The sequence below is a fragment of the Pseudonaja textilis genome, chromosome 6 (assembly GCF_049901715.1).
Source record: "Pseudonaja textilis isolate UNSWEBS1 chromosome 6, rPseTex1.2, whole genome shotgun sequence".
Lineage (NCBI taxonomy): Eukaryota > Metazoa > Chordata > Lepidosauria > Squamata > Elapidae > Pseudonaja > Pseudonaja textilis.
The window spans coordinates 8,799,081-8,824,239 of NC_141995.1; the positions used below are offsets into that span (position 1 = coordinate 8,799,081).

Genomic DNA, 25,159 nt, shown 5'->3' on the forward strand with positions numbered 1-25,159 from the left:
GTCCAGCTGTCTTTTGAAAAAGCACCTTTGAGAAAGAATGAGACATTTTATTTGGCCAAGTGTGATTTGACAAACAAGGAATTTGTCTCTGGTGCAGAAGCTCCCAATGTACATGCAAACCAATGGAATAATGATAATAATAATAATAATAACACCAATAAGAGGAGGAGGATAAAAAATATATATAAGAAGGATAAATAATAATAATATTACAGACATACTACATGGTAAATACACATAGACGTAAGACAGCATTGTGTGGTTTAGATGTACAGCAGAGTGATGGCCCAAGGGGGGCGGAAATGTTTGTGTCTAGTTGTTTTGATCTGCAATGCCCTATAGCGCCATCCTGAGAGGAGGAGTTGAAATCATTTATGTCCAGCATGTGAAGAAGACTGCAGATATTTTCTCAGCCCTCAGCCTGTAGAGATTGTTAGTCATTTAGGTCAGTGGTTGCCAACCAGCAGTCTGCGGACCGCTGGTGGTCTGCGAGAAAATTTTGGTGATCCGCAGAGAAATGGCACCCCGCCCCCCAAAGCACCACCCAAAGCAATTAATCCAAGCTGTGTGGGAATACAAGGCTGTGCCGCCCACATGGCCTGTGAGAAAACAAGGCTTGCGTCACTTGCATTGTGAACAACATGAGGTAGTGAGGGGAGGGGGAAGAACTTGCCACACTCACCCTACGCGCCTCGCCTGGCCACCGGGCTGCTTCTTTCCATTTCTTTCTTCTTCTGCTTTTGACTGCACGTAAGGAAAGCAGCAAAAGTCTTTCTTTCTCTCCCCCAAACTCTGCCAGAAATGAGTCTTGGGGACCCTGCAAAGCATCCTGCTCCAAGAGGCTCCGCCGGCAAAGACTCGTTTCTGGTGGAATTTAGGGGAGAGAAAAAAAAGACTTCTGCTGCTTCTGCTGTTTTCCTTCCATGAAGCCAAAAGTCTCTCTCTCCCTCCCTACCCCCCACCCCTGAGAACGGAGCTGGAGATGGTATCCTGCGATCCCAAATAAAGAATGATCGATCGGTAGGAAAACGGGGTGGGGAATTTTCCTGCAGACTTTTGGGGGGATTTTCCCAGGGTCTCTGGTCTGCGGGATTTAAAATTATGAGTTTGGTGGTCCCTGAGGTCCAAAAGGTTGGCGACCCTTGCTCCAGGTCCTGGTTGTCCCAAAGGTGCTTTTTCCAAGAGGCAACTGGACTTTCTGGTTTTTTTCTTTGAAGACGTTTCGCTTCTCATCCAAGAAGCTTCTTCAGCTCTGACTGGATGGTGGGGAACGGAAGGATTTATATTCCTTGCAGACAGCTGGTCATTTGCATCCTTTTAGAGCAGTGATGGCTAACCATTTCGGCACTGAGTGCCCCATGTGCAAGTGTGCGCATCGCCAAAATGCAATGCGTGCACGTCCCCCGTGCATGTGCCCTCCATGCCTGCTCCCCACGCATACGCATGCGTCTCCCTACGCATGTGCCTTACAGAAGCCCGAAGACCAGCTGGTCGGTGGGAGGCGCATGCACAAGCGTGGCAGAGCCGAGCCGGGGCGACGGCTCGCGTGCCCTAGATTTGCCATCATGGTTTCAGAGGGTCGTTGAAGCCGTTGGAGGTTTATCTGTGTCCTCAGGGTCACCTGAGTAGTGCAAATGGTTCCTTTAGTCTGCATTTTTTTTCCTCTGGAAATCCTTTCCCCTTCCCACACTATAAATCCTTCCATTCCCCACTATCCTCTCAGAACTGAAGAAGCTTCTTGGATGAGAAGCAAAACATCTTCAAAGAAAAACAAGGACGTCGTCCAGTTGCCTCCTGAAAGAAAGCACCTTTGGGTTTTTCAAGCCCTCCTTCCGATCTCCAAAATAGGCAGGTCTGGTTGGTTGCAGTTGTTCTTTCTGCAGTTTTATTCATCCGTTGGGAGTTTGTATCTGTTCGGTTTGTTTTCCGGCTCTCCTTCCGCAGGTTGCCATTCATCCTGCAGGTCGTGTGTGGGCCCAGAACATTCACACTGTACGCAGTGCATGAACCCAGAGGAGAAGCTTCAACCATACCTGAGCCTTGAGGAAAGGCCCGTTGGCACCTGCTTGCCTCAATGCAGAGCCCAGTTCTACAGTAACGAAGACAGGATTTGCAAAGGTGAGCGAACATCCCTGGTTCCTGGGAACCATGCCCACCAAGCCATGCCCACAGAACTGGTAGTAAAATAATTTGAATCCCCACCACTGGTATTGTGGTATCACTGTACTGAGGATTGAGTGCCAAGAAGTTGCTTTACAGCATATAGAAGTGCAACCAAAGCCGTTATCTCGTACTCTTTAAAGCAACTGCATCTCTTCCCAGGATCACACGGTTGTCTATCACAGCAGTTGTACACTCTCAGGAAAAGACAGCTGTGTCAATGTGTCTCAGACAAGTACTATATTCTCTTTCTTTCTTTCTTTCTTTCTTTCTTTCTTTCTTTCTTTCTTTCTTTCTTTCTTTCTTTCTTTCTTTCTTTCTTTCTTTCTTTCTTTCTTTCTTTCTCTCTCTCTCTCTCTCTCTCTCTCTCTCTCTCTCTCTCTCTCTGTCTTGGTCTCTGTCTCTCTCTCTCTCTCTCTCTCTCTCTGTCTCTCTCTCTCTGTCTCTGTGTCTCTGTGTCTCTGTCTCTGTCTCTCTCTCTCTCTCTCTCTCTCTCACACACACACACACACACACACACACACGTCTTCCTGAGTTCCAAGCCTTAGTACAAATCACTTGAAAGATAGAATTCTGCAGTTCTGGATAACTTCCCCGTCTGCAAAACACATCTCTGAGCAGGCCAATAAACTGCCTCCAAGTGATGGGCTAATAAAAAGTGGTTTGTCAAGTGATTTAGATTGTCCTGACATTTATCGGAAGAAAATCCTGTTCAAAGGTAGTTCTGAACTCTTTTTGTTGTGCTCAAGGGGTTTTTTGGAGGGTTAACAATACCACATCGCTTTCTCTCTTAAAAGCACCAGTTCAGCATTTGTGTCCAGAATATGTACCACAAAGCAACAAAATTTGCTTATGATATAGATTGGGGGAAATTGGAATGAGAGGGGAGGCTGCTGAGACTAGCAGATCACGATGGCAGTATAGATGGCAGGAGAGTCCGAAGACCAAATAATTCAAACCTCTGCTTCAAGTGCCTTCAAGTCAGCCTTGTCTCCTGGTAACTGCCTCGAGAAATCAGCAGTTTCCTTGGCGAGATTTTCCGAAGTCGTTTACCACTGCCTGTTTCCTAGGCTGAGAGAGAGGGACTGGCCCAAGATCACCCAGCTGGCTTTGCGCCTGCAGCAAGACTAGAACTCAGAGTTTCCCAGGTTCACCATTACGCCAAACTGGGTTGTCAGAGTATTTGCAGCGTGTCTGCTATTGAGAGACAACTCAGGAGCAACTACACAGCACACAGAGGCTTTGTCTTTTAACAGTGGTTTATATACAAGACAGCTATATAGATACATATACGTGGTATGCAAATACCTGGCAATCAATCAGTTTTCTTTTCGGAGAACCACAATGGAGACAGAACACAAGGAGAGAGAGAGATGCCCTCTCATGGCCTCATATATATAGGCAGCTTCTTAAAGTGGTAAAACCTTGTGGACCCATCCTCAGTCTTAAAGTGGCAATAACCATACTGATTCATCCTCATTGCATCAGCCTTACAATAGCTGGTCAGCTATTAAATCTCAATACCAAATCTCAAACACTCTGACATGGTTCTCTTTCTGTCAATAGAATTCCCTTTTTACAACGCTGTAATCCCTTAATTCAGGGTACAGTTGCGGCGACTCGATGGAGCTGAGCATTTATTGGCTAGATTCCCTTCCTGACACCTACATGAATAGTTTTTCTTCGCTCCCCGAGAAAGACAGAGCATTTATTTGTTGAGATTTGAAGTTGCCATTTGTTTGACCATTCTGATACATAGTCAAGATCTTTTTGAAGGGTAGCAGTATTGTCTGTGGTGTTGAACAGCTTTACATCATCAGCGAAGAGAACGCAGTTGCTCTTGATATGATCACAGAGGTCATTTATGTAGAGTATGAAGAGAGTTGGTCCCAGAACACATATCTGGAGTGAGTTGCCTCTTACTCCTCTGGAGTTGCATCCTTTTGCATTCCATCATCACTCATTCTGTTTTAGTTCTAGGTTGCTCTCCTGCAGCTCAAGCCCTCGGGCATTTTGAGAGCGGGGAGGGGAATCTGCAGCATTAAAAAAAAGAGAGACGATTGGTGCTTCAGGAAAAGCTGTTACTAGACTGTGCGGAATATGTGGCAAAATCTCCTGCAGCAATTCTCATGAGTAAAAAATAGTCCAAAAAAATTAACTTTAAAAAAAAAGTAACTTTGGTAACACAGATGCTCTAATTAACTTCAGACTCTGGGTCTAATAGTACGATGGAGCTTCCCTCTTGGACCTTCGCTCTCTTAGGAATGGAGTGACAGTTGTTTAGATTGGCAGCCCCCAAATTTTTTGGCACCCGGGACTGGTTCCCTAAAGTGAGGTTTTTCCGCGGTGTAATGATCTGGGACAAGGCACGAAGGTCACACAGCCAGTTGAGAGTTCAAACTCCCCTATGATGCTCCAGATTTTCCCCCAAATGCTCCCACATTCTTGGCAAGTACACACACACACACACACACACACACACACACACACACGCGGCAGCCTCTGGCTGCACCCAGTCCAGCAAAGCAAAGGAACAGGAAAATGAGTCCACGAAACAAGGAACAAACAATGAATCCACAAAGTCAAGAAGAAGGCACTGAGTCCACAAGTAAGAAAGAAGCAAGCAGTTTAGCAAACTCCAAATGTCTTTACCAGGACACCAAACTCTACCAATTCAGCGTTTGTTCCCGACAAATGCCCCTCTCCGCAGCATCTCCTTAAATCTCAGTCCCCAGGTATGCCTTGTGATGAGGCGCTCTCCTCCCGAGTTGTGGGGTCGGCCTGCACTGTTCCCACCTTCTCTCCACTCTCCGTGCTCAGGGATCAGGAGAGGGCGGTCCTTGCTCATCGCCTGGGCTCCGTTGCTTCTCATGCCCACTGCTTGTCCTCTCTCAGTCATCTTGCCCTCGTTCCTTCCTGCTAACTAGCCGTCCTAATCCTGAGGGGCCCTGGGCTGCCTCGGCCTGCTTCTCCCCATATTCCTCCGAAGCCAACAAAGCCACCCCCTCAATCTCGGTGGGCTCCAGTTCTGGCTCATTTTCCTCCACAGATTCAGGGTCCGACAGGGGCATGACACGTGGACCGAAGCAGGCGTGGTTTCATGTGCTGCCTGCATCCCGCAGATGGGGCTTCACTTGTTTGCACGGCCCGGTTTTTGGCCTGCCGTGGCCCAGTGCCAGTCCACAGATCATGTGTGTGTGTGTGTGTGTCAGGAAGCCTGATTTAGATGATTATGTGTATTATTTTCTTCTGAAAATATATGCCCCTGGGACTTTTACCCTGGTGTTTCTGAACCGTGGCCACTTTAAGAGATGTGGACTTCCACTCCCAGAGTTCCATGCGTGGCTGGGGAATTCTGGGAGTTGAAGTCCACGCTTCTTCAAGCGGCCAAGGTAGGGAAACACAGTTCTACCCACAAGTCCCGCCATCTTTGAAAAACTGTATAGTTTTATTGATCAAACTGCTTTTCCTCTTTTTTTCAACTGCAGTGTGCCACTCTTCCTGCTTTTCTTGCACTGGAGGTTCTCCCGAGAACTGCACCGCTTGCACGTCCCCTCAAGTCTTTCATGAAGGCCAGTGCAGCCCTGAGTGTCCAGAGGGATGGTTTCCTCAAGAAAGCCGTTGCTATGGTGAGTGTCCACAGCGGAACTCCTGGGCGGTAGAATCGAAGAGTACAGGCAGTCCTCGACTTACAACAGTTCACTTAGCGGACCATTCAAAGTTACAACGGCACTGAAAAAAAGTGACTATTTTATGACCGTTTTTCACAGTTATGACCATTGCAGCCCCCCATCCCCACCCCAGGTCACGTGATTTACATTCAAATGCTTGAAAAATTTGTCTCACATTTATGATGGTCGCACTGTCCTGGGGTCACGTGATCCCCTTTTGCGACCTTCTGACAAGCAAAATTAATTCACTTAACCACCGGGTTAACTTATGGAACAACCGCAGTGATTCACTTAACAAGTGTGGCAAGAAAGGTCGTAAAACGAGGCAAAACTCACTTCACATAAATTTTGAGCTCAATTGTGGCTGTAAGTTGAGGACTACCTGTATAACAAGAGAACTTTCTCCATCCTAGCTACAGATAGTTCTCGACTTAGAACCAATAAAAGCATCCGTGGTCATGCTGGACTCTGGACTAGGGGATAACCATGACCATCTGTCAAAATGACATAAAAAGAGGTCTCCAGAACGCTCCCTCAGGCAAGATTTTATGAAAGAAAGAGATGGGAAAGGCATTCCATTTCATTTGACCCAGAAAAGGGGTACCATTTTATTTTATTTATTTTACTTTATTTTATTATTTTATTTCACTTTATTTTATTTATTTTATTATTTTATTAATCTATTATTCTATTCTATTCTATTCTATTCTATTCTATTCTATTCCATTCTATTCCATTCCATTCCATTCCATTCCATTCAATTCCTCTATACCTATTCTATTCTATTCTATTCTATTCTATTCTATTCTATTCTATTCTATTCTATTCTATTCTATTTTATTCTATTCTGAAATTTATTTGTTGCCAATCCGAAAGGTGCTTTTTGTGAAAAGGCCACTGGACTTTCTGGTTTTTCTTCGAAGACGTTTTGCTTCTCATCTCGGAAGCTTCTTCAGCTCTGACTGGATAATGGGAAATGGAAGGATTTATGCTCCTTGCAGACAGCTGGTCATTTGCATTCTTTTAGGGAGTCCTTGAGGTCACTTGGAGACTTATCTGTGTCCTCAGGGTCACCTGAGTGGTGTTCCTCTAGTCTGCAGTTTTTTTTTCCTCTGGAAATCCATTCTTACTACCACACCATTCAAAGGGTGGTCATCCCCAGTTGGATAGCTAAAAGTATATAGAGATTCTCAGCATCCAGATCATGGTTGTGCCAAAGGTGCTTTTTTCAAGAGGCAACTGGACTTTCCTGTTCTTTCTTGGAAGGCATTTCGCTTCTTATCCAAGAAGCTTCTTCAGCTCTGACTGGATTAGTGGGGAATGGAAGGATTTATACTCCTTGCAGACAGCTGGTCATTTGTATCCTTTTAGGGAGTCATTGAGGCCACTTGGAGGTTTATCTGTGTCCTCAGGGTCACTTGAATAACGCAAATGAGTGTGGACCCTTCTTGGCTGCAGGATTTTTTGGGTTTTTTTGCTGCCCATCTTGCATCCAACACTGGGTTACCGTTGAATGCCAGGAGTATCTAACACTGACCTCTTGGTTCCATCTTCAATTTACAACTTAATTTTGAACCAGAGACTTCATAACTGAAAAAAAACTGGTGCAAGTTTGGGTCTTCCTTAATTTTCTCCTCTCTCCCCTTGGTGGAACTCAGATGCTTAACTGCTCTTTTGTGACAGTTTGATAGCGAAGAAGGTATTAACCACCTATGGATTTGGCTTTCTTTTTTTCCTTTTTCTTTTTTTCTGACTCGTCTTTTATTGCTGGCTTGTTAAAAATGATTTGTGTTGCTGACAAAGAAATATGCACAGGCTCCAGAAAAAAAAACAAACGAGTAAATAACAGATGGCAGAAGAGAGTTAGCAACGAAGATCCATATTCGAATAATGGGACTTTGAGGAAAGAATTACCTTGCCGGCAATGTGCCTGTTCTCCCTTTGTTTTTAAATGGCCTCTTAGGCATTTCTGTCCGTGAGTGATAACGCGGGAGTGTGCGGAGAAAGGTCTCCATATGTAAATGTTTCCGTGCTCCATGCTTACCATAGATGTCTACGGTTTGCATATGGGTGGCAGATGCCACTATTTTCCAGAATAACAGAGTTGGAAGGGACCTTGGAGGTCTTCTAGTCCAACCCCTTCCTCCTCAAGCAGGTAACCTTATACCATCAAAAAAGCACAACAAAGAATGTTCTTTCTGCGCCAACTCAGAAAGCTCAAAATGCCCAAGGAGCTGCTGATTCAGTTCTTCAGAGGAATGATTGAGTCTGTCACCTGCGCCTCTATAATTGTCTGGTTTGGCTCTGAAACCCAACAGGAGAGACACAGACTTCAGAGAGTAATTAGGACTGCAGAAAAAATAATTGCTAACAACCTGCCTTCCATCAAAGACCTGCATACTGCACGAGTCAAAAAGAGGGCTGTGAAAATATTTACAGACCCCCTCACATCCCGGACATAAACTATTTCAACTCCTACCCTCAAAATGACGCTGTAGAGCACTGCACACCAGAACAACTAGACACAAGGACAGTTTTTTCCCGAACGCCATCACTCTGCTAAACAAATAATTTCCTCAACACTGTCCAACTATTTACAAAGTCTGAACTATTAATTATCACTATTAATCTTCTCATCACTCCTTATCACCCATCCCCTCCCACTTGTGACTGTAAGACTCTAACTTTGTCGCTTGTATCCTTACGCTTTTTATTGAGTGTTTCCTAGTATGATTTGATTGCTTATTTGTATCCTACGACTATCATTAAGTGTTCACCTTATGATTCTTGACTCTTGACGAATTTATCTTTTCTTTTATGTACACTGAGAGCATTTGCACTGAAGACAAATTTCTCATGTGTCCAATCACCCTTGGCCAATAAAGTTTTCTATTCCTATTCCTATTCCTATTCCTATTCCTATTCCTATTCCTATTCCTATTCCTACTCTACTCTACTCTACTCTACTCTACTCTACTCTACTCTACTCTACTCTACTCTATTCTTCTTCTATTTGCACCAAGACAAATTCCTTGTGTTTACTTGGCCAATAAAGAAGTCTGTTCTATCTATTCTATTCTGTACCATTCCAGACAAAGGGTCGTCCAATCTCTTCTTAAAAACCTCCAGTGTTGATTAATTGTACTGATTAATTTTTTGACTTTGCTTGACCGAAAGTCGCAAAAGACCATACATGACCCTGGGACACAGCAACCGTCATGAATACAGGTCAGGTGCCAAGTGTCTGAGTTTTGATCACGTGATCATGGGGATGCTACAGTGATCATAAGTGCGAAAAATGGTCATTGGTCACTTTTTTCAGTGCCGCTGTAACTCTGGAACGGTCACCAAATGAACTGTTGTAAGTTGAAAACCACCTCTATGGGCAATGGTTAAGATATGTAAAATACTGTCAACAAGAAGTACCACCACTGCTCCTCTGCAGACAATAAGATTTAAATTCATGAATATTATAGACTATACATTTTTGAGTGGTGCAGTGGCCTAGAGGGGGAGCTCTCGTCTCCCAATCAGGAGGCTGTGAGTTCGATCCTAGGTAGAAGCAGGTACTTCTCTCTCCGGGCATACTGAGAATATATCTGCTGAACAAAACTCCGCATTGGCAACAGGAGGGGCATCCGGCCAGTAAACACTCAGGTCCATTCAGTTGCCCAAACTCCACCCTGCAAAGGATTACGGGGTCATTAAAAAAAGAAAAGAAGATGATAGGCTTTATCTCTTTACTTTAAGAACAACCATGCCTTTCCTACAGCGATATTTTTCCCTTTAAATAAGTATATATGGATTGGGCAAAATGTTTTGAATTTAGACCATCTCAAATCCAAAATGATCTGTTTTGAGGATGGAAGCAGTTCTTGGAAATGTGAAATATTTGTTGTTCATTTAAAGATGGGCTACCTCCAACATTATGCAGAGATTTCAGACCTGAAAGTGTTTTGACTGCTAAATGTTTCAGATTTGCAATGCTTTTCCCCACTGTCTTTCAGCCTAAAGGGTTATTTTATTCAGTGTCTTCAACCTCTAAACAACCCTGTAACTTAAATGTGGAATTATAGAGACATAATGTGGAGTGGCACTTAATATCCATATTAAAAGGATTACAGCATGGTATAAGAATAGAGAGCCCTCTTAATGATGATTCAGAAGTATAAGATATTTTAAAAATACTCCCAACATATTGCCTATATACTTATAAATAATATAGATCACACATTCTCACTTCTCTCATCTGAGGCATTTCAAATCAAGGCCACCCCTGAATATAGCTGATGTAGCCTGATTTATAGTCTCCACGGAAACGGTGTTGATAAATTTTTGGCTGTAGCTCACTTAGCTCTATTTCCTTGGCTGTTTTGCCCAGCTAGGCCAATCCTATAAAACTACAAATTCGCTTAGCAATTTTATCTTTAGATCTGTTTTCTCTGAAGTAACCCCTGTTCCAACCTCATTTTGCTTTCTTCTGTGCTCTGGAACTTTATTACTTGACCAATAATACTTGAGGTCTTTGTGATTTCTTCTGTCATGGAGAAGTTGAAATGACTCTTAGCTCCTTTTGCTTAGCCAGATTAAGACATCACACGGCAAGATTTTATGATTTTAGCATCTTCTCCTTCCGCGACCAGTCTGGATGAAATGCTGCATTGGATTTCTCGCTTGGCTTGGTCTTCTGTCAAGAACCAGCCAAAATTCTGCAAGATAGTCTTATGACGCAGCCAGCAATTCTATATCATAGTCCAGTGATGGCGAACCTTTTTGTTGTGGAGTGCCGAAAGCGCGCATGTGCCGACACCCACAATGCAATGCGTCTCACCCCCCTGTGCATATGCGCGCAATACTTCCAGAAATACCAGAAGTGCCAGTTTTCAGCCTCTGGGGAGGCCTCTGGAGCCCGGGGGAGGCCATTTTCACCCTCACGAGGAAAGCCTCTGGAGGCTGAAAATGGACCCGTTTTGGCACTTCTGGTATTTCCGGAAGGCCCATTTTTCGGCCTCCTGAGGCTGCAGAGGCTTCCCTCGAGCCTCCGGGAGGGTGAAAACGGCCTCAAATGGGCCAAAAATCAGCTGGGAGGCACACGCATGCGCAGTGCAGGTAAGTTTGGCTTGGGCTCGAGTGCCACAGGTTCACCATCATGGTCATAGACAATGCTTTTGGACCTATCAAGCTCTCCCTTTGGAACAGAAATACAAGTAGTCCTCAGCTTACAACCGTTCATTTAGTGACCGTTTTGAAGTTACAGTGGCCCTGAAAAAGTGACCTGCGAATGTTTTACACAATTAATGACTATTGCAGCATCCCCATGGTGACATGATCAAAATTCAGGCCCTTGGCAAATGACTCATATTTAGGATGGTTGCAGTGTCCTGGGGTCATGTGATCCCTTTTTGCGACCTTCTGAGAAACAAAATCAATGGAGAAACCAGAATCCCTTGACAATTGTGTTACTAACTTAACCACTGCAGTGATTCACTTAACAACTGAGGTTAGAAAGAGTTTCTCTTAGCAACAGAAATTTAAACCCCTGAATATTTTCATTACAAACTCCAGGCATGGAAATTTAAACTCTGTGAAACAATTGGTTAAAAAGGAAAATGGATTTAAATCTCACTGGGATTTGGCTAGATGTACCTAGTAAGCTACAGAGCTGGGTCCTAATTACAAGTAGTCCTTGAGTTACGACCACAATTCTGCCCCAAAACTTGTGTTGTTAAGCGAGCCACTTGTTAAGTGAGTTCTCCCCATTTTACAACCTTTCTTGCCACAGCCATTAAGTGAATCACTGCAGTGGTTACGTTCAGAAAATTTTGGGGCCAATTGTGGTTGTAAGTCCAGGACAACCTGTATACCCTTAAGATCATAATGTGCTAGCAGGATATACAATGTATTACCTCAAGAAACTTATGCAGATATTCCCAGGGTTTTTTCTCATTAAAGCCCATTGGACTTATTTTTAAATTAAATATCAAACACAGATTTATACAGCGTAGAGTGCCCAACTGTTAGTCCATCAGAATATGAATAACTAGCTTGATACCTGTGCTTTGCTACGAAACTATGTGGTCAGGCTTAGTTTTGGGGGAGGAAAATAAGGGAAAAACATTGTGCCTCTGCCTACCAGTATCCATCAGTATCCATCTGGCTAGCATCCTGTCAGTTTGTGAGAGAGTTGAGGGCTGTTTGGAAACTGAAACTGTGTTTGCTGTGTGAGCAAGGAGACAGCAAGGAGCCTGGGCGTGGCTTAGCTCAACTGTTCTGTACTAAAGCTGCTTGCTGCTGTGAAACTGAAACTAAAACTGAAACTCCTCTGCTTGTGTTTTGCATTTGGAACAGATTTCTTTTCAGGTGGGGAGGGGGAGTAGAGCTATTCAGCATCAGAGCGTGTTAATAATAATATAGGAAATACTAATGCTCTGATGGTCATTTCTAAAAATCCTTTCTTAGTGAGCACCTAGAAGCCGAGAGGAACATATGTGCCAAATTTGAAGTTTGTAGGCTTTACGGTTCTGGAGAGTTTGTGATGATGCGTGAGTGGCATTTCGCTTTTATATATCTATATATAGCTTATGCTTGTCCCCAAATGCCATTTGTGCAGAAAAAGAGGTACACGACAGTAGAATTGGTGATTCCAAGAATTGAATCAGGGAAACCAACATGTAGACACGTGCCCCATGGCACTGAAACAGCCCAACAGTTCAGTTTTGCTCGATAACAGAAGAGATTCCACAATGAGTCAGGTGAGCCATAAGTTTACTCCGTACCTGTTTTTTATCCTCTTTAAAAGCAAAAAGAGAGCTGGGAAAAGGAGCAGCGGGTGTGGGCGTGAACCTTCAAACTTTGCTTTTTTAGAGGAACTTTCCGAAAACTTCAAAGCTATGACTAATGCGGACTTTAATCTTCCCCCATTTCATTTTGAGAGTTGAGTTTTTTTGTACGTAAGGAGTAAGCCTGGCGTGTAGCTGAAGAGATAAGCAAGCTCTAGATTGTTGGGGGGTTTTTTTGTTAATGGAAAATGCTTGCCTGGACTCTGTTGTTGTTTTGGGGGTTGGGGGAGGAGGAGGTCGAGGGAAAAAAATCAATTTGCTGAGTCGACAGGCAAGACAAATCTTTTCTGTGCCTGTATATTGGTGTTACTGGTTTCTTTTCTTTTTTTTTCATGTTGAGTTGGACGTAGAATCAAGAAATAAAAATAAAAAGAGGTTTATGGAGGAGGACGTGTTGCAAAGAAACGGAGAGAAAGATTTTATTAGAGTTAGTTTTTAACAAGCCGCCTAGGAGTAGGACAACTCTCCCTGGTGGGTGGAGAAGAACAGAGCCCATATGTTTTTAGCAGATGGTTATATGTCAGTTTGTAGCAGGGAGGAACAGGATGGGATGACTAACGGCTATTTTTCGTTTGGTGGCCCACATATATAGGCAGTCCTCGTTCATTTAGTGACTGTTGGAAGTTACAACGGCACTGGAAAAAAGAGACCGATGACCATTTTTTCACAGTGATGACCGTTGCAGCGTCCCCCTGTGGTCATGTGACCGACATCCACCCGCTTAGCAACAGGTTCATATTTATGACGGTTGCAGTGTCCCAGGGTTGCGTTATCCCCTTTTGTGACTTTCTGACAAGCAGAGAGTCAATAGGGAAGACAGATTTGCTTAACAAGCGTGTTACTGATTTAACAACTGCAATGATAGAGTAGAATAGAACAGAACAGAACAGAATAGAATAGATGATTTGGAAGGGAAGGGAAGGGAAGGGAAAGGGGAATAGAATAGAACAGAATAGAATAGAATAGAATAGAATAGAATAGAATAGAATAGAATAGAATAGAATTTTTTATTGGCCAAGTGTGATTGGACACACAAGGAATTTGTCTTGTGCAAATGCTCTCAGTGTACATAACAGAAAAGATACATTCGTCAAGAGTCAAGAATCATCAGGTACAACACTTAATAATAGTCATAGGGTACAATAAGCAATCAAATCATTCTAGGAAACAGTCAATAGAATATAATAGAATGAGAATAGAATGGAATGGAACAGAACAGAATAGAATAGAATAGAGTTCTTTATTGGCCAAGTGTGATTGGACACACAAGGAATTTGTCTTGGTGCAAATGCTCTCAGTATACATAAAAGAAAAGATACATTCGTCAAGAGTCAAGAGTCATAAGGTACAACACTTAATGATAGTCATAGGGTACAATAAGCAATGAAATCATACTAGGAAACAGTCAATATGAATCGTAAGGATACAAGCGACAAGGTTACAGTCATAAAGCCACAAGGGTGAGGGGATGGGTGAAAGGAAGGATTCAGTTAAATGGGCATGAAAGTATGTAAAATGGGGCAACACTTGCTTAACTACTGTCTTGCTTAACAACACAAATTTTCGGTGCAGTTGTGGTCATAAGCCGAGGGCTACCCATGATTAGGGCCCAGGTCTGTCGTTTACTAAGTCTAGCCCAGGGGTGTCAAGCTCAAGGCCCACGGGCCAACTCTGGCCCGCGAGGTGCTTCGATCTGGCCCACGGGATCACCCTGGAAACAGCAACGGACCGGTTTGCGGTGCTTCTGCCAGCAAAAATGGAGCTCAGGAGGGCCGCCCATAGCTGGCAGAGGGTTGCAGGAGGTCATCACGGCCGACAAAGGAACTTGGGAGCCTGTTTTTTTCTGGCAGAGCCCCCTGCCCACCACAGGCGCCCCAGACACGAGTGATGTCAAGCTGGCCACACGCACCCTGGCCATGCCTAGTCTAGCCAAATCCTAGGAGATTTAAATCCCATTTTACTTTTTACTACTTGTTTCACAGAGTTCAATTTCCATGCCTGGGTTTTTAATAAAATATTAAGATACTTAAAGCTGTAAGGAAAATAATTATCTGGCAGCAATTTCTTGCCCGACCGTGGGATCATGCAACAATTGAGGAAGGATTGAAACCAATGCATGAGAATGAAGCTATTGTGGCTCCCTTTAGCCCAGACAATCTAATTTCATTTTCAAAAATGAATCTGATTTCTTCTCCCCTCCTGAGAAGAATAAACATTGCCCTGCTTTGTTCCAGCTGTTGATCGTCCTGTTGCAGACCCCCTGGGAGCACAAAGCAATAACAACCCCAAACACAATCTGTATTGAAATTGTTTTTCCAGCCGTGGACAATCCTCCTTTTTAGAGACAGAGAGCCTCTGTTGTCTTCAAATATGTCATGTAATTAGCATTGATAGATTGTGTTTGTATCCCAAGCTTGGTTGTAGAAAATTCCCAGCAACGATCCAACTAACAGAAAAATCTTCAATGATAATTACACACACACAGAGAGAGAGAGAGAGAGAGAGATTTGTGAAAACCAAATATGTCTATGGAGATTCTCAGCCATCCAGGTCATGGTTGTCCCAAAGATACTTTTTCCAAGAGGGAACTGAACTTTCTTTGAAGATGTCTTGCTTCTCATCCAAGAAGCTTCTTCAGCTCTGACTGGATGGTGGGGAATGGAAGGGTTTATACAACGAATGCAAATGACCAACTGAAAGGACTATAAATCCTTCCATTCCTCACCATCCAGCCAGACCTGAAGAAGCTTCTTGGATGAGAAGCGAAATGTCTTCAAAGAAAAACCAGAAAGTCGAGTGGCCTCTTGAAAAAAAAAAAAAGCAGCTTTGGGACAACCAAACATTCACATAGCCACGTTCTCAGCAATGACCCAACTAAGGCCAGAAGGGGCCAACTTGCTGTGTTGCCATGGGACAATTCAACTCATGCAAAAGTTGAATTAATTTTGACTGAACCATGCCCAATAATAGTAAAAGAAAGAAAAGCAATCCAGAAATACAAGAGGTATAATAATTTCGAAAAAAACGTGATCACCAATTATAAAAGAACCTGAATGAGACAATTAATACAGTGTTGAATTGTCCCGCAGCCAGTGGTCCTGTGGCGAGCCAGACATGGCAAGTTGGCTGTGGCAAATTGGTCACAGAGAGTTGTCCTAGGTCCAACTAAGGCAGGTGTCTGTAATAGATTTAACAGAGTTGGAAGGGACCTTGTAGGTCATCTAGTCCACCCCGCCCCCCCGCCAAAGCAGGAGACCCTACACCATTTCTGACCAATGGCAGTCCAGTCTCTTCTTGAAAGCCTCCAGTCATGAAGCTCCCACAGCTTCTGAAGGCAACGTCTGTTCCATGGGTTGATTGTTCTCATTGTCAGAAAATTTCTCCTTATTTCTAGGTTGAATCTCTCCTTGATCAGTTTCCATCCATTATTCCTTGTCTGGCCTTCGGGTGCCTGGGAAAATAGCTTGACCCCTTCCTCCGGTCTGTGGCAGCCCCTCAAATATTGGAAGACTGCTATCATGTCTCCCCTGGTCCTTCTCTTCACTAGACTAGCCATTCTGAATTCCTGCAACCGTTTTAGCCTCCAGTCCCCTCATCATCCTGGTTACTCTTCTCTGCACTTTTTCTAGAGCCTCAACATCTTTTTTATAGTGTGGTGACCAAAACTAGATGCATTATACTAGGTACGGTTTTACTAAGGCTTTATAATCCCGATTGATTTATGATCTTGATTGAATCGCGGTCTCCAAACTTGGCAATGGCAACCTTAAAATTTTGTGGACTTCAACTCCCAGAATGCCCAAGCCGGAATGGTTACCTGAGTAATTTCTGGGAGTTGAAGTCCACAGGTCTTAAAGTTCCCAAATTTGGAGATCCTTGAGCTAAAGGAAACATCTCATAGTTAGTTTTTGTTTTTGTTTTTTAAATTTGTGGCAAATACCCAAGCATGCATTTTTATCCATGTTCTGGAATCTACAAAGTCGGAATTTTGCTTTTCACCAAAGCGATTGGCTTCCATTGCAGACTTCTTTCTTCCTCTTACCTTCTCGCACTCTCTCTCTCTCTCTCTCTCCCAGCCTGCCATCCTTCTTGCAAGTCATGCAGCGGGGCTGAGGATGATGAATGCACCGCTTGTCACCCCCACGTCTCTTTCCTCAGTGGAAGATGCAGAACGGCCTGCAAGAGAGAGCAATACCTCAATCTGGTAGGATATTGTGCGGGTAAGTGCATGAAAAATATTGAACCGCTTGCAGCGCAATTTATGGTGTGGCTCTGCCACATTTGTAACCTTGACTTCTCTCCCCCCCCCATTCCCCTCCCCCCTGTCTTCCAAGGAGTTCGCGAATAATGCAATTCTGTCTTCATTCTGAATGGAATTCGTGGGAAGTTTCTGCTTTGTTTAGAGCTGCGTTTGAGGCAAAATGCAGATTTGTACTCGATGTCAGGGCTCCAAGTAATACACCCGTAACAATCAGTACACCGAGGCAGGTGGATTCCTCAAAGAACAATTTATTCTGGATCTATCGTATCGGCACAGGCTGATGAAAACTGACTCTAAACGATTCCCGACTAAACGATTAATTTGGTTTTCACCAAATGAAAAGTAAAAGTCCCCCCGCTTTTCCCAAACATTCAGTCACATGGTCCAGTCAAGGTGCAATCTGGTTGCTTGGTAACATCACTCCTCCTTTCTTTCAGCCACTTGAGGGAATGAATGTCCTTGGTTCAGAGGGGAAACTATTTTGTTTTGGCTACAAAACCCTAGCTATCTCCCCCCCCCCCCCCAATCCCTCATCTCCATTGTAGCAACACTGAAGCCCCCCAAATAGCTTCAGTCAGGCCAGCTTCAAAGCTGATACTCGGGCTTTCGGCTACCACCTTATGCTTGCTTGTGCTTTGCTACATTATGCCGACAGACTGCAATGGATGGGGGCGGGTGGGAGAGGGAGTCAAGAAGGGGAAACTGTTGGGAATATAAGTCACCTAACAGGTATTTGGGTTAGAGATACATAAACCAGGACAAACATTTTAGTACTGTATCTTTAAGGGAATGCAAGAGCATGCAATTGGGTGTGGTTTCTCAAACAGCCATAAGATGGAGCCAGAAACCTGGGTTGTTTAGTCTTAGTCTGAGTCTCAGAAGAGAGTGTGTCTGAGTGATTATCTCTGTTTCCTTCTGTTGGAAAGTATTGCCGTTCTTCCATTTCTTCTAATTGACTGATATTACTGGATTTAATGTAAGTCTGATACTGAACTGTTTTTGACACTGGAATTTGATATTTGGACTATCCCTGGATTGAAAAACTGACTGATTTATCTGTGAATGACTTTTGGACTGCTTATTTTGGACTTTGCTTAAACCTTTCTGGAAGTAAAAAACCTACATTTACTGCACAGTGCATCTGTGTGCTCTGTGTATATTATTCCAACACTACTCTCTATACGTCTCCCTGTATGCGTTCATTCTCCTAACGGGGAATTACCTCAACAGAAACGAAAGTAAGTACTGTGTCTCTCCGAGACACTGCTTCAAGGTCGCCCACCATACCAGCTACAGGCCTACCTGTGCCTGGATTGACCATTACGAACACATCCGTTGGTGCCGCAGTGGTTAGAATGCAGTCCTGCAGGTTACTTCTGCTGACTGCCAGCAGTTCGGCAGTTTGAGTCTCAGTGGCTCAAGGTTGACTTATCCTTCCATCCTTCTGAGGTTGATAAAATGAGGACCCAGATTGTCGGGGGCAATATGCTGACTATGTAAACCGATTAGAGAGGGCTGTAAGGCCCTGTGAAGCATTATATAAGTCTAAGTGCTATTGCTATTCCTCCTTGCCCACCCCACAAACTGAGCAGTGTGATATATGCAGTACAGTGCAGTGAGATGTGTACAGATCTGCACATTGGAGAAACAGAACAACCACTTCCCCAATGCATGGCACAACAGAAGTTCATTGGTTGCCCTCTGCCCTCTTTGGAAGAGCTTTAAGAAAGTTCAAAATATTCTCAAAGATCCATCTCATCCTGAGAATCCTTTTTTTTGAACTATTACCATCTGGCAGACGGTACACAATAATAAAAACAAGGACAAATAGGCTGAAAAATAGCTTCTATCCCAGGGCAGTAGCTCTTTTGAATTCTACTGTATAGTGCAGTGTTGGTGCAGTGTCAGGGGTTTTTATTTCATTTTTCTGGTATTATGTCTTGTAAAAATAGCTCTGGCTTATAATCTATATGCTGCCTTAATATTTTTTCTAACCACGTATGCACGAACCAAAGCCATCTTGAATAAGTTTCCTTTGTCTCTTATGTGATCTGAATCATATTTCCATCTACTTCCAGGCATTTTTGCAATTTAAAATGTTCTGGCATTTGTTTTCACTCTCTGATTACTCCTAATTTACTGGACTTGTAGTCGTTGCAATGTTTAGCCGTAGCAGATCTAAACTGCACAAATTCAGACAAGCATTAGGGGGCAGCAGAGTAGACAGTGTTTATATGTAGCAGGGGTGTCAAACTCAAGGCCCGGGGGCTGGATGTGGCTCACAGGGGACTTAGATCTGGCCTGCGGGGCCTGCCTGCAAACAGCAAAGGACCTGCCTGTGGTGCTTCTGCCAGTGAAAACGGAGCTCCGTTTTCACTGCCAAAGGGTTGCAGGAGGCCATGGAAGCCGAAAACAGAGGTCAGAAGCCAGTGGTGGTGTTCTATCGGTTTGACCCAGTTTGGGCAAATCAGTAGTAAAAAATGCTACTGTTTGGCCGAACTGGTAGTAAAAAAACAGCTATTGCTTCAAGCCGAACCGTATTTTTTTCCTCCTCCTGACGATCAGCTGTTCCAAGGATCAGCTGTGCTGGAATCCCCCTCACTGTCTTAACTGCTTCGCCCCTGAGGCCCAGGTGGCAAAAAGGAGCGTGCAGGGAGGGGGATGCTATGCGCCGTCCCTCACTCTGTTTTTTTTCCTCCGGAGCCTGAGGGAAACCTCCTAGGCAAAGCAGTGAGACAGCGAGGGGGATCCCGGCACAGCTGATCATCGGGAGGGGAAAAAAAATAAAAGAAAAAAAAACCACGCCTACTCAGTCACATGGCCATGCCCCCCTAGCCACGCCCACAGAACCAATAGTAAAAATATTTGCCTCTCACCATAGCCGGGAGCCGCCGTTTTCATTGGCAGAGCACACGACCCATCACAGGCGCTCCCGACATGAGTGACGTCATGATGGCCACGCCCACCCTGGCCACGCCCCCTCGCTTCTATATTGTATTGTGCGGAAAGGGAAAAATATCCCCAGGATGGGTTGAGTAGGAGGTTGACATAAATACTACTGCATTGAATGTTAATGCTCCTGTTTGAGGAAATTTCAATTTCTAATGTATTTTTATAGCTGTCACTCAGTCTGTCATTGATGCTTGTTTAATATCAAATTTTCCTTTCCAACCCCTGGGGGCAAACACTGGATATTACTTCTTCAAAGAAACTTCTCCTTCTTCTTCTTTTGGTTCCTATATAGACAAACAGTTCAGTTTGCCAACTTCAGATTAATTGCAGCCAGAAAGCCAGTGGCAAAAAGCGAAAAACATTTTAATTGTGAGAAGCTACACCAATTATTATCTTTCAGAGAAGGTAACGGAGTAAGTCAATTTAATTGGCAGGAAGGGAGTAATAGAAAAATAGTGCTATTCTTGGGAAGAACAACAGACCCAAAATGAGGTCTTTTGAAAGGCATTAGATAATTAGTTGAGTTCTTTTCTCTGCAACCTGTTCCACTTTGAGATAATATAGCCAGTTTTTACATTGTCAGTAATCCCGTGAGGTTTGTCTGAAAGAATTATTTCTACTTTTTTTCCCTCCTTCTTTGATTTCTTTTTTTCCCCTTTCCCATTTTGAGAATCCAGATTTGTCTTTGTAACAGTCTGGCAACAACAGAGAGCAGCTGCTTTTAAATGTTCTTGCCTTGTTGAGCAGTGAGCCACATAATAAACCAGATTGTCAGTTTTACGTGTCTTCCCTAGTCAGTTTCACTCACCTAATTTACAGGTAGCGCTAAACTGTTTGCTCAGGAGCCTTTCAAATCTGCAAGGGCACTGAGAACGGGACTTATGACCGTTTTTCACACAGTGCAGCAGGATGGGTTGAGTAGGAGGTTGACGTAAATACATCAATACTGAAGTCAAAAGGGAAGCCAAATTCACTTAACAACCAGTCCTGCCTTAGTCATGAAAGCCGACTGGGTGATTTTGGACTAGTCACTCTCTCCCAGCCTAACTTACCTCACAGGGTTGTTGTTGTGGGGAAAGGGGGAAGAGGAAACGGTATTGGATAAGTTGTGCCGCCTTGAGTTATTTGTGAAAATAATAAAGGTGGATACAAGTGGTGGGATTCAAAAAGTTTTATCACCGGCTTGGTGGGTGTGGCTTGGTGGGTGCGCTTTGCGCACATGCACACATTTCGCATGCACGCGCACCAAATTGGGACATTGGGGGCAAAGTTGGAGCTAATAAAGGGAACCAGACTTATTCTCTGACTGTGTTGCCTTTGTGCCATGCCCCGAGTCATCACACACTCCTTGCTAATTTGTTGTGCTTGAATTGGAAGTTCTATTGACAAATGGATTTTGGCACCCCCCCAAATTCTCCTTGTATCATCATTCAGCTGAACCAAAGCTTCCAAAAGAAGAAGAAAAGGATGGAAGGATAGAAACGAGAATACACTAAGGCAGAAGCTCATCCACCCCAAATACAAAACATCCAGACACAAACTGAGCAACATGGTGTATGCAATGCAGCGAGCTATGTGCAGATCTGTACATTGGGGAAACAAAACAGCCATTTCATAAGCGCATGGCACGATATAGGAGAACAAACCCATCAGGACTAGATTCAGCAGTCCATCTGCATTTAAAAGACACAAGCCACTCTTAAAGACAGCAAAGTCCACATTTTGGACTGGGAGGACCGCTGGTTTGAAAGAGGGGTCAAAGAAGCCATCTATGTCCAAACTGAACAGCCCTCTCTCATCAGAAGGGGAAGGGTACCACATCCTCTATCTCCAAGGACTACAACATAGTCCTTTCCGCAGTCCCAAGAAGGCTCCGCACCCTTTTGCATCACTCGGGTGACCCTGAGGACACAGATAAATCTCCAAGTGGCCTCAGTGACTCTCTAAAAAGAATGCAAATCACCAACTGTTTGCAAGGAGTGTCAATCCTTCCATTCCCCACTAATCCAGTCAGAGCTGAAAAAGCTTCTTGGATGAGAAGCGAAACGTCTTCAAAGAAAAACCAGAAAGGGACAAAAGGATAGAAGGGTTAAACTCCAGCAGCAAAGGAGACATAAACAGCGTATCTGGACAGGAGCAGCATGCCTTCTCTTCCAGACTGCCGATATTTCCCCTTGTAATTTTGTGAATCACCGTAATGAGGATTTATTTGGTGTCCAATATCTCTCGCATGCACGGCATACAAAAGACTTCTTGTAAAACCTATTTCCCCCCGTAAAATACTGTATTTTCAAACATCTCTGTTCAGGAGACGGTCAGGAGCGCTTGGCTAATGGGCTGCTGAAAGTAGCAACTGTCAGTCTTCTCCTAGTAGTAAATTCCATTCTAGGCGAGCCTTGGACATTCAGATTAACAGAGTTGGAAGGGACCTTGTAGATCATCTAGTCCAACCCCCAACCCCTGCCCAAGCAGGAAACCCTACGCCATTTTTGACCAATGGCAGTCCACTGTCTTCTTGAAAGTTTCCAATGATGAAGCTGCCAGAACTTCTGAGGGCAACTTCTGTTCCATGGCTTGATTGTTTTCACGGTGAGAAAATTCCTCCTTATTTCCAGGTTGAATCTCTCCTTGATCAGTTTTCATCCATTATTCCTTCTCTGGCCTACAGACATGTTACATGTTGCAAGACAACTATGTTCAGCTTGTCATGCCCAGTGGTGGGATTCAAAAATTTTTACTACTGGTTTTGTGGGCATGGCTTGGTGGGCGTTGCAGGGGAAGGATACTGTAAAATCGCCAGTCAGAGGTGGAATTTGCCGGTTGTCTGAACTACTCAAAATTTCTGCTACCGGTTCTCCAGAACTGGTCAGAACCTGCTGAATGCCACCTCTGATGATGCCCCTGTTGGAATCTGATTCCAAGGAGGAGGTCGAGAGCTGACAGGGAGTGGGAGTGTGGCTCCGGTGGCTGTGGAGGAAACGGGGGAAGGGCACAATCCAGCTGGACATTCAGAGGAAGGCCACCCCCTCTGCATCCTAGGCCATGCAGGGAGAAACAGAAAGGAAGCAATGTGAGTTACATGGGTTACGGGGGAGGAAAGGGCCCTGATTCCCTTCATTAGTTGCAGCTGGGAAAACAGGATATAAAGGGTGTTTGTGCAGAGCACCTTGCTGGAAGCAAAGCATGCATTATCTTTGTCAAGTCTTATCTGGGTTCTGGTGTCCTCCCAACTGTGTGTGTTTCGTTATCTTTTGAAATCTGCAATCCCTTATCCTGCCCTGTCTCATTAATTGTTGCAGGTGGTTTGTGTTGGTTTTTATTTATAATTTATATGTACTTTGGGTTCGGACTGAATTTCTTCCCTTTAAAGACTGCCCTTGGGAGAGTTTTTTCTCCATCCGCTGATAACTGGACATTGGGGGCCAAGTTGGAGGTATTAAAAGGACTTTACCTACTTTTGTGACTTCGTTGCTTTTGTGCCACACCCTGGGTCATCACACAGCAGTTTGCATCAGTACGGGAGATACAATAGCACCAGTCCATCATTGCTTTTTGATTTTAAAAAACCTTTTACAGGTAGTCCTTGACTTGCAACAGTTCCTTTAGTGACCGTTCAAAGTTAAAACAGCACTAAAAAAAAATGACTTAGGACCATTTGCAGTATTCCTCATGGTCACATGATCAAAATTAAGATGTACAGGGGAGCGGACTCACATTTCCAACGGTCGCAATGTCCCGGGGTCATGTGATCCCCTTTTGCGACTGTCTGACGAGCCAAGTCAAGGGGGCCAGCCGGATTCACTTAAAACCGTGTTACTAATTTAACCCCCACAGCGATTCACTTAACAACTGTGGCAAGAAAGGTCATAAAATGGGGGCAAAACTCATTTATCAAACGTCTCACTTAGCCACAGAAATGTGGGGCTCAATTGTGGTTGTAAGTCAAGGACTACCTGTAATTTGTTGTGAGTTTACAGCAAATTACAAGTGTCAGGATTCCAGCAATCACCCTAATTAAATCATGATTCTTGAGCCAAACTTCAAAAAACTTCAAAGGATTCATTAGAGGCGACCTACTGGCACTGCCCTGTATGAAGCCAACTCTGGCATATGTAATTTACAGTCCCCTGTTTCCCCCCTCCCACCTTGGTCTGTCATCAATCAGATTCTCCAATTCAGCGCATTCAATGGCTGGGTGTCATCATTCACGTTCTCCAATTAAAATATATTCGTGGGCAAAAGCTCTGGTAGTTTAGTTACAATCTTTTAGAGATAAGAGTTGGAATGTACTTTCACTTTTAAACTGCTGCATTGCTCTTTCAGATTCCACCCCCCTCTTTTAATGGCAACTACTAAAACAGGCATAGGTACTCAGAATTTTGGAGCGTTAATTCAGTGCCAGAAAAATAAACCCAGATGGCTGATGCTTCATTTAACCTCTTTATAAACATAACAAGAGCCATGGTGGCGCAGTGGTTAGAGTGCAGTACTGCAAGCTACTTCTGCAGCCAGCTGCCTGCAATTTGGCAGTTCAAATCCCACCAGGCTCAAGGTTGACTCAGCCTTCCGTCCTTCCGAGGTGGATAAAATGAGGACCCTGATTGTTGGGGGCAATTTGCTGACTCTGTAAACCGCTTAGAGAGGGGCTGTAAAGCACTATGAAGCAGTATAAAAGTCTAAGTGCTACTGCTATATTTTACAAACCAGTTGTAGATTTCTCCAACATGGAGCAAACTCAAACAGAAACCTGTTGCAAGCAACTTACAGCAGCAACAGAAACAGACCTCAGTTTCACTTTAGTTTAGCAAGCAAGCAAGAGGAGAGAAGCAATTTCATTTTCAATAGGCAGACTCAGAACTGCAGAGTTGCAGAACTTAATATATAGAGCTATGCCTAGGCTACTTCTAGTTTCAGTTTCCAGCCTAGGCTACTTCTAGTTTCAGTTTCCAAACAGTCCTCATTGGCTGACTTAGCTGCCTATTCATTGGCTGACCTTGTTATACCATGCTGTATTCCGGTTCATGAATATATTCTGACAATAGGAATGTTTTATGCGTTGACAACAAGTTTAAGGAATTTGGGTTGGTTTGCAGGCAGCCAGATAAAATTTAGAAGGGATTTGCTATTTTTGTCCATCTAACTGAGTTTTTCCCAAGGACCTGGGATAGCCAGGTGTTTAATAGGAAAGCTTATTGTTGCAGGATGTAAGCTGTTCCAAGTAAAGCTGCTTTTTTGCGAATTACTGTTGTTACGTGGGACAAATGCAGGAGGTCCAA

General features: G+C 43.9%; 1 protein-coding gene across 1 annotated transcript in view; it reads left to right on the forward strand.

The window, feature by feature from the left end:
* The window catches only part of FRAS1 (Fraser extracellular matrix complex subunit 1), a 393,348-nt gene that overhangs the window by 184,423 nt on the left and 183,766 nt on the right, over nucleotides 1-25,159 (forward strand). The window contains exons 17-19 of the mRNA XM_087935788.1: nucleotides 1,945-2,118; nucleotides 5,649-5,789; nucleotides 16,747-16,890. Of these exons, the coding sequence (XP_087791914.1) occupies nucleotides 1,945-2,118; nucleotides 5,649-5,789; nucleotides 16,747-16,890 (459 nt within the window). The remainder of the gene's footprint in view (nucleotides 1-1,944; nucleotides 2,119-5,648; nucleotides 5,790-16,746; nucleotides 16,891-25,159) is intronic.